Source organism: Hypanus sabinus, unplaced genomic scaffold (assembly GCF_030144855.1).
Source record: "Hypanus sabinus isolate sHypSab1 unplaced genomic scaffold, sHypSab1.hap1 scaffold_2802, whole genome shotgun sequence".
In the NCBI taxonomy this organism is placed as follows: domain Eukaryota; kingdom Metazoa; phylum Chordata; class Chondrichthyes; order Myliobatiformes; family Dasyatidae; genus Hypanus; species Hypanus sabinus.
The window spans coordinates 808-11,805 of record NW_026780942.1 but is presented as its reverse complement, the minus strand read 5'-3'; the positions used below and the strand labels follow the sequence as shown (position 1 = coordinate 11,805).

Genomic DNA, 10,998 nt, shown 5'->3' with positions numbered 1-10,998 from the left:
GCAGACTAGCGAGTGAATCTTCGATGGTGCAGAGTCAGAAACCGAAGATTTGCCAGATTGAGTCAGGGGCTCCAGAGAGAGATGGTGTCCAGAGGAGGACGACGAATAAGACCAGCAGGATGTGGTTAAAGGTGAAAGATTAGAAGCATTTGGAAACTGGTTGATCGAAAAAAAAAGGTGGTCAATTTCTGCAAAACACAGGAGGAAATCAACAGGTCAGGCAGTAATTTTGGAGAGGAATATCCAGCAACTGCAGAATCTCCTGTGTTTTATATCTGCATTTTACATTGGCATTAGATACACGTTGATATTGAGTATATTGTTTATGGGAGCCGCTCTCTGCGTTAAACAGCTGCAGATTTTTTCGATACCCACGGTAAAAAAAATGAGGTATGGACATTGAACCGGTGCTTGCAGAAATGTTTAATGGCACCGTGACTACCCATGGGGCCATGAGTTAAGAATTTCACCGGCGCTGAAGCGCCGATGAAATGCGCAGGCGTCCGGCTGATGACGTCACTGAGTTTCACGCATGCGCGCAGTACACTGAAGGCTTTGAAAATGTCGGTTGCAGGTAAGAGCGATTCTCCGTCTTTTTATCTTAAACACCGACTTCGGGACGATTCTTGTGAAATCCGGACACCGTGATCCGCAATCTCGGGACAGTCCTGCCCTCTTCCCCCTCTCTCAGCCCCACGATCCGTACACGGAGCCCGGGGAGCTTCCGGCTGATGAGGGAATGGGAACCGATGGATCTCTCAGACAGAGCTGAGCTCCAGCTATCTAAATGCAAGGATTAGGAACTCGGAGAAAGGGAACAAAAATCTTTTACATCACCAGTTGAGAAAATCTGCATTAGTACTTTTTTCCGCAGATGCTGCCTGGCCTGCAGAACTCCTGCAGTATTTAGTGTGTGTTGCTTCCTTTACCTCCTCTTGCTCTGGACTTTTCGACCGGTGAGAACATGTTTTGTCCCATTCTCTCTGGGTACGTAATGACATCAAACAACTTTGCCCTGGGCAACAAGTAGCTTTCACATCACAAATGTGTCAGACTCCAGTGAGACAGAGAACGGCCCTTCCCTTCATATACATTGGCATTGCATTCACTGAATTCACCACCCTCAGTCATTGGGGGAGGATTCAGGGGGAATATTTATGTAGAATACAGAAACTAGTGATGCCTGTTTGCATTTTGGTGATGCAAAAGTTGCTGGAGAATTTGCAAGTGGGAAGAAGGGGAGTGATATTTGGAAATCTGACTTTTTAAAGCAAAATTTAGCAAGCAAACCACATATGGACAATGTGCAAAAGATTTGGTGAGAAAATCCTCCATTTCCTGTTACAGGCCTGCTACATAGGTTGTGTGAGAGTGCAGATGAACTCGATCAAAGTACTTATCAACAGTGATTTGCCAGCTGTGAAAATGAATACCTCTCTATATAAAATTCACTGTGCACATATTGTCACTGGGTAAAAAATGCACAGTACAAGATTTATCTGCACACTGGTTATTACAAATTAGAGGGGAGATTATTACAAATTAGAGGGGTATAGGAGGGAAGGAGGGGAGGCCTCCAGTGTCCCTGATGCCCTCACCTACAAGATGTGCAGCTTGTAACCCTGCACTTCAATGAGCTGCAACTTGAAATGGGTGAATTCCAGATTATCCAGCAGTTGGAGGGGGTGATAGATATGACATGCAGAGAGGTGAGTCACACCCACAGGACACAGGAAACTGGGTGAGAATCAGGAAGGGGAATGAGGTTAAATAGGCATCGCAGAGTACTCCAGTGGCCATCCCCCACAACAACAGGTGGAGCACTTCATAACCTGTTGGGGGGAATTACCTGGCAGAGGAAAGTCAAAGGCCTGATAGGGGATTCGTCAGGTAGAGGAACAGAACAAGAGGGGATGAATAACCTAGTGGTAAGGCTTACTAGTGGTAGTGAGCAGGGGAGGGGGTGATGTAGTTAAAATAAGTTGTAGAGGGAATGGGAGCCAGAATGACAGAACAGATAGTGGAGAGGGTGAATTGAATTGACTTTATTAGATACATACCTCATAAACATGAGGAGTAGAAATATTTACCTTACATCTCCATCTAAATGTGCAACGTGTAATTTACATAGATAGTTTGCACATAGGACAGTCAATATAACATTGAAATGCAATTGTATCAGCATGAATTAATCAGTCTGATGGCCTGGTGGAAGATGATGTGCCAGAGCCTGTTGGTCCTTTTGCTGTGATACCATTTCCTGGATCGTGGCAGCAGGAACAGTTTGTGTTTGGGGTGCATTGGGCCCGTTTGTCCCTGATATTTGTTGGGCCCTTCTTACACACCTGTCTGTGTAAATGTACTGAATCATGGAAAGTAGGTTGTGCAATGTATAATTTCCTTATTTATATTTAGAGACATTTTTTGGTGTATAAAATGATGAGGGGTATTGAGCGTGTGAGTGGCCAGAGGAGTGTTTTTTCCCCAGGGTTGAAATGGTTAATGCTGCTTTTCCACACTCCCACAGACCCTTTGTCCATCTCCTGAGTAAATTGAGTTTGAAAAATATTTAAGATCTCCCCTATCTGCTTTGTTTCCACACGTGGATTGCCATTCCGGTCTTCCAGAGGACCGACTTTTTGCCTTGCAATCCTTTTGCTCTTAATCTATCACTAGAATCCCTGAGGATTATCCTTCACCTTTTCTGTGACAGCAACCTCATGCCATCTTTTAGCCATCCGGATTTATTTCTTATGTGTTCTCTTGCATTTCTTATACTCCATAAGAAACTGACTGCCTATCCCTGTTATGTAATTCCATTTTGTGCTTTACCAGGGTCTGAATATCTCTTGCAATCCAAGTTTCCCTACAGTTTCTATCTTTACCTTTGATTCTGACATACCCGCTTTCTACTTTAAGAATTTTGCTTTGAAGGCCTCCCATTTACCAAGCACACCTTTGCCATAAAGCAGCCTGTCCCAGTCCACAGTTGCCAGATCCTAGTGTTGATCATGCCCTGAACACATCCGCCTTTCCTACGCTGCTCCTTGTATTGAAATACACAGGGCTCAGCATATTCACTGCACCACACTCAACTTTTTCATTCCTGACTTTGTCTGAGGCCTGAACAAAATCTTTCTCCACAACTCCACCACTATCTGTTCCGTTATTCAGGCTCCCATTCCCCCTGCAACTTTAGTTTAACCCTCCTTACCCCCACCTCCCAGCATGCAGATCTATCACCCCTTTGGCTTTCCTCTCCCAGATCAATAAAAAGGAGGTGCATACCAGGTACAGGCAGATAGGAGCAAATGGGGTACTTATGAAATACAGGAAATTCAAGTGAACACTTATGAAAGAAATAAAAGAAGGCATGAGTTTGCCCCAGCAGTCAAGGTGAAGGAGAATCCTCAGGGATTCTGCAGATATGTTAAGAGCAAAAAAGATTGCAAGGGAAAAAAAATTAATCCTCTGGAAGATCAAAATGGTAATCCATATGAAGGATAGCATAGACTTGGGGAGATTTTTTTTGCATCCGTATTTACTCAGGAGATGGACACAGAGTCTGGAGAAGTGAGGCAAAGCCGCATTAACTTCATGGACCCTGTACAGATTACAGAGGTGGAGGCGTTTGCTGTCTTGAGGCAAATTAGTGTGGATCAATCCCCAGGGCCTGACAAGTTGTTCACCAGGACCCTGCGGAAGACAAGTGCAGAAATTATCAGGGCCTAAGCACAGATATTGAAATCATCCTTAGTGACAGGTGAGGTACTGGAGGATTGGAGGACAGGCAGTGTTGTTCTGCTGTTCAAGAAAGGCTGTAAAAATAAACTAGGAAGTTATCCATTGGTGAGCTTGACATCAGAACTGGGAAAGTTATTGGAATGTGTGTGCAGGAACCAAGTATATACTGTAAGTATTTGTATAGGTGTGGACTGATAAAGGATAGACAGCATGGCACTAGCCAATCTTTCAGAGTCTCTCGAGGAGGTTATCAGGGAAGTGGATGAAGGCAAGGCAGTAGATGTTGTCTGCATGGACTTTAGCAAGGCACTTGATAAAGTCTCATATGGGAGGTTGGTCAAGAAGGTTCAGTCACTCAGCATTCTAGATGAGACAGTAAATTGGATGAGACACTGTCTTTGGGAGAAGCCAGAGTGTGGTAGCAGATGGTTGCCTCTATAACTGTAATCCTGTGATTAGTTGTGTGCCATAGGGATCAGTGCTGGATCTGTTGTTGTTTGTCACTATATCTGTAATCTGGATGATAGTGTGGTTAACTGGATCAGAAAATTTGTGGATGACAACAAGACTGGAGGTTTAGCGGCTGCAAGAAGACTATCATGGCTTGCAGTGTGATCTGGACCAGGTGGGAAAATGGTTTGAGAATTGGAAAATGGAATTTAATGCAGACCAGTGTGAGTTGTGGCATTTGGTCTGACCTACCAAGGGAGGTCTTTCACAGTGACTGGTCGGGCACAGAGGAGTGTTGTAGAAGAAAGGGACCTGGGAATACAAGTCCTTAATTCACTGAAAGTGGTATCTCAGTTAGATAGGGATGGAAGGAAATATTTTAGCCCATTGCCCTGCATGAACCACAGTAGTGACAACAATAGATGACTTGTAGAAGACATTAGTGAGGCCTTATTTGGAGTATTATGTGCAGTTTTGGTCACCTACCTACAGGAAAGATGTAAAAGAAGTTCAGAGATTTCAGAGAAAATACACAAGGATGTTGCCATGTCTGGAGGACTTGGATTATAAGGAAAGATTGAACAAATCAGGACATTATTCCTGGGAATGTAGAAGATTGAGGGGAGATTTGATTGTGATAGAGAGGCACACATAGTGTTAATGCAAGCTGGCTTTCTCCACTGAGATTGGGTGGGACTACAACCAGAGGCCATGGGTTAAGGGTGAAAGGTGAAATGTTAAGGGGAGCATGAGAGGAACTTCTTCACATAGAGGGTCATCCGGCTGTGGAATGAGCAGCCAGCACAAGTGGTGCATGCGAGCTCGATTTTAACGTTTAAGAGGTTTGTGTAGATACCTGGATGGTAGGGGTGTGGGAGTGGGCTGTTTAAATAGTTCAGCACAAACTAGATTGCCCAAAGGGCCTGTTTCTGTGTTGAAATTTTCTATGATTGCGACAAGAACCTGAAATAATACAAAAATTCACTCTAAGTCCTTTTAACAGATGTGCGGCCAACCAGTCATTTCAGCGGGAATTTTTTAAATGGCGTTAAAATTGTGGCATTTTGTTAATAATACACAAGAGAAGATCCCAGCTGCACGTCAAGAAAGACAATTTGCATGAGAGTGTTTCAGTCACTGTGGGACAAGGAACACATGCCGCTCAGCAGGAGCCGGGAATAATACCAATGGAGGGAGTCAAAATGAGCCAGGTCACAGATTGGAGACGACAGAAATGCCCCATTCTGATAGAGACAGGAAGAGCATCAGATAATTGATGGTCATTCTAGATACCAGCACTCTGCCCAGTCAGGAGATGATTTCTCTGTCCAACTTGGGGTGAACCTCACTGTAACAGTGTGATACCAGATCAAACCTTGGCAACTCAAGTAATCTCATCTGAAATGTTGTCCTAAACCCATTGATGGATTTTGTAAATTTTTTTACAGGTTAAAAATGAGAAGGAATTCATCTCCAGGAAGCTCAAACACGACACGCCAGTTTTGTTGTCTCTGCCTAGATACTTAAGAAGTGGAGCAAGGGATCCAATTGTCCACCCTTCCTGCTCAGACTGTAGGGAGGAATTCACTCGGTGATTTTGACCAACTGGCACGCCCATCATTTTACACAGGAAAAAGGACATTCACCTGCCCAGACAGTGGGAATGGATTCACTCGGTCATCTCAACTAAAGGTACATCAGCAAGTTCACACTGGAAAAGGCCATTCACCTGTTCTGTGTGTGAGAAGGGGTTCAGTCGGTCATCCCACCTGTGGACACACCAATCAGTTCACACTGGGCAGAGGCTGGTCTTCTGCTGAATTTCTGGGAAAGGATTCACTCTGTCATCTGACCTAATGGCTCACCAGCGAGTTCACACTGGGGAGCGGCCGTTCACCTGCTCAGTCTGTGAGAAGAGATTTACTCAGTTATCCAACCTACAGAGTCACCAGCGAGTTCACACTGGGGAGAAGCCTTTCACCTGCTCAGTCTGTGGGAAAGGATTCACTCTGTCATCCACCCTACTGGTACATCAGCGAATTCACACTGGGGAGAAGCTGTTCACCTGCTCAGACTGTGGAAAGGGATTCACACTGTCATCCCGCCTACTGGTACATCAGCAAATTCACACTGGGGAGAAGCCGTTCACCTGCTCAGTCTGTGAGAAGAGATTTACTCAGTTATCCAACCTACAGAGTCACCAGCGAGTTCACACTGGGGAGAAGCCTTTCACCTGCTCAGTCTGTGGGAAAGGATTCACTCTGTCATCCACCCTACTGGTACATCAGCGAATTCACACTGGGGAGAAGCTGTTCACCTGCTCAGACTGTGGAAAGGGATTCACACTGTCATCCCGCCTACTGGTACATCAGCAAATTCACACTGGGGAGAAGCCGTTCACCTGCTCAGTCTGTGGGAAAGGATTCACTCTGTCATCCACCCTACAGAGACACCAGCGAGTTCACACTGAGGTGAAGCCATTCACCTGCTCAGTCTGTGGGAAAGGATTCACTCTGTCATCCACCCTACAGAGACACCAGCGAGTTCACACTGAGGTGAAGCCATTCACCTGCTCAGTCTGTGGGAAAGGATTCACTGTGTCATCCATCCTACTGGTACATCAGCGAATTCACACTGGGGAGAAGCCATTCACCTGCTCAGTCTGTGGGAAGAGATTCACTGACTCTTCCACCCTACGGAGACACCAGCGAGTTCACACTGGGGAGAAGCCATTCACCTGCTCAGAATGTGGGAAGCGATTCACTCTGTCATCCACCCTACGGCGTCACCAGCGAGTTCACAGTGGGGAGATGCCGTTCACCTGCTCAGTGTGTGGGAAAGGATTCACTGACTCTTCCACCCTGCAGAGACACCAGCGACTTCACACTGGGGAGAAGCCGTTCACCTGCTTATTCTGTCGGAAGAGATTCACTCAGTCATCCACCCTACAGAGTCATCAGCGAGTTCACACTAGAGAGAGGCTCAGAATGTGGGAAAGGATTCACTCAGTCATCCCACCTCTTGGCACACCAGTCAGTTCACAGTAAGGAGAGGCCATTGTTATGAATCCTTTGGTTTTGATTGCTGTAGACTGTCATTTTAAGAGAGAGAGAGAGAGAAATTAAGAAGGTGAATCAGTCTGACTTGCAGCTTGTTTACATTGCTCGCAGCTTGTTTAGTTTTAACTGAGGACACAGACACTCAGAGTCAGACGGAGACAAAGGAGGAAAAATGGAAGGATCAAAACCAGGGAACTAGTAGCCAAGGATCACTGTTTGGAACTTTCCTTCGCTCACAAGGGTGGGCTAATTATCGATTCACCGTACATCGAATGTGTGGTTGTCACCTCATTTGTTCCACAGGAGTGGATCTGATTTGGGATATCCTGTGGAGACAACTTATGTGTTAACCCTTGCCTGGCTGTGGCGTGGTCATTCATTTGATGATACCCCTTATGACAATTCACTTTAGGTGATAATTCGTATGTACATTTGTAAAGATGATGGATAAAATCTAGAGCGACTGTTCTCTCTTTTTACCACCATGGAACCTGTGGAATACAACATAATTGCCTTCTCTCAACATTTACCCTGGATTACAAAAATATCTCTCTCACATCACCTATTCTGTGAATGAATTGAACTTTAATACTTTAACATCTCCAGACTCCAAGCCTTGTTTCCCCTGAGCTCAGAAGTTTGGGAGTTATATTTACACACATACATACACATAACACTCACGAGGAAATCTGCAGATTCTGGAAATACAAACACAAAAAAAATGCTGATAGAACACAGCAGGCCAGGCAACATCTATAGGGAGAAGCACTGTCGACGTTGTGGGCCGAGACCCTTCGACAGTACTAACTGAAAGATAGTAAGAGATTTGAAAGTAATGGGGGGAGGGTGAAATGCAAATGATAGGAGAAGACCTGAGGGGGTGGGGGTGAAGCTGAGAGCCGGAAAGGTGATTGGCGAAAGTGATGCAGAGCTGGTGAAGGGAAAGGATCATGGGACGGGAGGCCTTGGGAGAAAGAAAAGCGTGGGGGTGGAAGTACCAGAGGGAGGGGGAGAACAGGTAAACAACTAAATATGTCAGGGATGTGGTAAGAAGGGGAGGAGGGGCATTAACAGAAGTTAGAGAAGTCAGTGTTCATGCCATCATGTTGGAGGCTACTCGGCCGGTATATAAGGTGTTGTTCCTCCAACCTGAGTTTGGATTCATTTTGACAGTAGAGGAGGCCATGGATAGACATATCAGCATGGGAATGGGATGTGGAATTAAAATGTGTGGCCACTGGGAGTAGTCTTTTGCTGTTGGTTCATTTCTAAACCATTATGGTTTGTAACAAAATGGGGCTGTGTCTGGGATATGACAAATTTAAGGATTGATTAATTATCAATTTCATTGGGGAAATCCCTTTTGATTTACTTGTGTGTGGAAAACCAGCAGCAATGGATGTTGATAGATATCTGGAAGTGTGAACCTCTCAGGCATTAGAGGACACCAGAAGGATTGAGTTGTTGAGTATTGCTAGAACGTTAATACTTGCTAAGGTGAAATTGACAATGAGGAGGGCACAGATGCAGAAGATAATAGCTGAGCATTATGTATCTGAGGATGTGTTTAAAGTGAAGGAGTTGGAGGTGTTTCCTGAAAGTAAACCTCGTGAGCTTGAGCTCCAGTAGAAGTTAGAAATATTAAAGATGGAGGCTCCAGAAAGGCAGAGGCAGTTTCAGGCTAAAGAGGCAGAAAAGCAGACAGAAAATTCTCTTACAAAGTGTAATTAAGGGGAAGGCTTAGCAAGCCTATTCTGCTTTGACAGTTGCTGAAGCAGCTTATTATTTACTTATTTATGCTGCCCCAATCATCGCCACTGGGCTATAAATGTGCAGGAGCTGTGTGTGGTTCAGTGTTTTGCTCAAGGACACACAAGCTGCCTCGGCTGAGGCTCGAACTCATGACCTTCAGATCGCTAGTTCAACACCTTAACCACATGGCCACGCATTATGACCACACATTATGACCTAGTGAAACAGGCTGTGCTCAAAGCTTACGGGTTGGTCCCAGAAGCAGACAGGCAAAAGTTTAGAAATTTGAAGAAATCTGTGAACCAGACATACGGAATTTGCTTATGAGAAATTTGTGTCTATTGACTACTGATGCACATCTGAACATGTAAATGATGATTTTAACAGCTTGAGAGAGTTGGTTTCAATTGAAGAATTCTGAAGGTGCGTCCCTGATGACATAAAGACGTATTTAGATGGAAATGATGCTGCCACTCGGTAGGAATCTGCTGGATTAGCAGATCAGTTTGCTTTAACTCATGAAATTATTTTTACGCTGAATAAGAGTTTCCAAAAGGCACTTGTCAAGTTGTGGGTAAACCTAATGAGCTCACCCCAGTGGCCTGAACCTGCATTCGGTGAACCCTTTTCCAAAGTTATAGTGGATTGTGTTGGCCCATTGCCAAAGACTAAAGCTGGCCATCAGTATCTGCTAACTATTATGTGTACTACATCCAGATTCCCAGAGGCAATGCCTCTCAGAAATATTAAAGCTAAAACTGTGGTGAAGGCTCTTACCAAGATTTTCACTTTATTCGATTTGTCTAAAGAAATACAGTCTGATCAAGGATGTATTTGTATATCTGCATTATTCAAGCAGGTAGTTTATGAATTGGGAGCAAAACAGATTGCATCATTTGCATACCATCCGGAACCAGAAGGGGCTTTAGAAAGATTTCATTCTACCCTCAAAACAATGATTAAGACATTGTGTTGAAAATGGAAAAGACTGGGATGAAGGAACATATTTGCTTTCATCCACAGAAATAGAGTCAGTGCAGGAATCACTGGGCTTTGGTCCATTTGAGCTTGTATTTGGTTGCAGAGCGAGGTGCCCTTTGACCTTGTTAAAGGTACAGTGGATTGATGGGGATGTACATGTTAACTTGTTAGACTGTGTTTTGAAGTCCAAAAATAAACTACACCAAGCCTGTAGTCTAGCGAGACAAATCTTAAAGATTTCTCAAAACAAAATGTTGGTTTGATAACAGCGCTCGCGAAAGAAAATACCAGGTGGGGGATAAGGTGCTTGCCTTATGTTGACGAATCCACTCCAGGCGAAATTCAATAGACCGTATGAGATAGTCTCTCAAATTAATAATGTGAATTCTGTTATTAAAACACCCGACTGACGTAAACTAACACAGGTGGTGCACATAAATATGATAAAGCCTTTTTTGACAAGCAGGCACCATCTGTGAGTATTGTTGTCAAAACAAATGAATCTGGTAACCCTGAGAATGAAACAATAGACTCGTCTGAGACTTTTCACAAGCCAAACATGGTCCCAGTTAGGCTAATGAACTCGGTTGTTCTAGAAAACATTGATAACAAGTTGGCTCATCTGCAGCCAAAGCAACAACAACAGCTGAAGGAATTAATTCAGAAGTACAAAGATTTATTTCCCGATGTTCCCAAGCAAACCACGGGCGCAGTACATGATGTAGATGTTGGTCAAGCCAAACCGATTAAACAACACCCACTTCGCATGAACGTAGACAAGTGTAAATTGGCTGACCAGGGAATTGTGTATATGCTGGAGAATGGTATTATTAGGCCTTCAAAATGAGATTGGAGTCACTCTGCATTATTATGCCCAAACATGATGGTAGTGTTAGATTTTGCACTGATTGTAGAAAGGTAAATGCAGTAACAAAAACTGATGCCTATCCTATCCCTAGGGTGGATGATTGCATCGATAAGGTTGGAATAGCTAATATCTTACAAAGATTGA

The 10,998-nt window shown here is 44.2% G+C and overlaps 1 protein-coding gene across 3 annotated transcripts; it reads left to right on the top strand.

Moving 5' to 3' along the window:
- The first annotated feature begins 531 nt into the window (after positions 1–531).
- LOC132388233 (gastrula zinc finger protein XlCGF26.1-like) lies at positions 532–10,645 on the top strand. Of its 3 annotated transcripts, none has more exons than XM_059960575.1 (2): positions 532–574; positions 5,643–10,645. In XM_059960575.1, the coding sequence occupies exon 2, from the start codon at positions 6,051–6,053 to the stop codon at positions 7,239–7,241; it is 1,191 nt and encodes a 396-aa protein (XP_059816558.1). In that variant the 5' UTR covers positions 532–574; positions 5,643–6,050; the 3' UTR covers positions 7,242–10,645. The 3 variants fall into 3 exon arrangements, with proteins under 3 accessions (XP_059816558.1, XP_059816560.1, XP_059816559.1); XM_059960577.1 differs by lacking the exon at positions 532–574 and adding an exon at positions 728–956; XM_059960576.1 differs by lacking the exon at positions 532–574 and adding an exon at positions 728–987.
- The last annotated feature ends 353 nt before the right edge of the window (positions 10,646–10,998 follow it).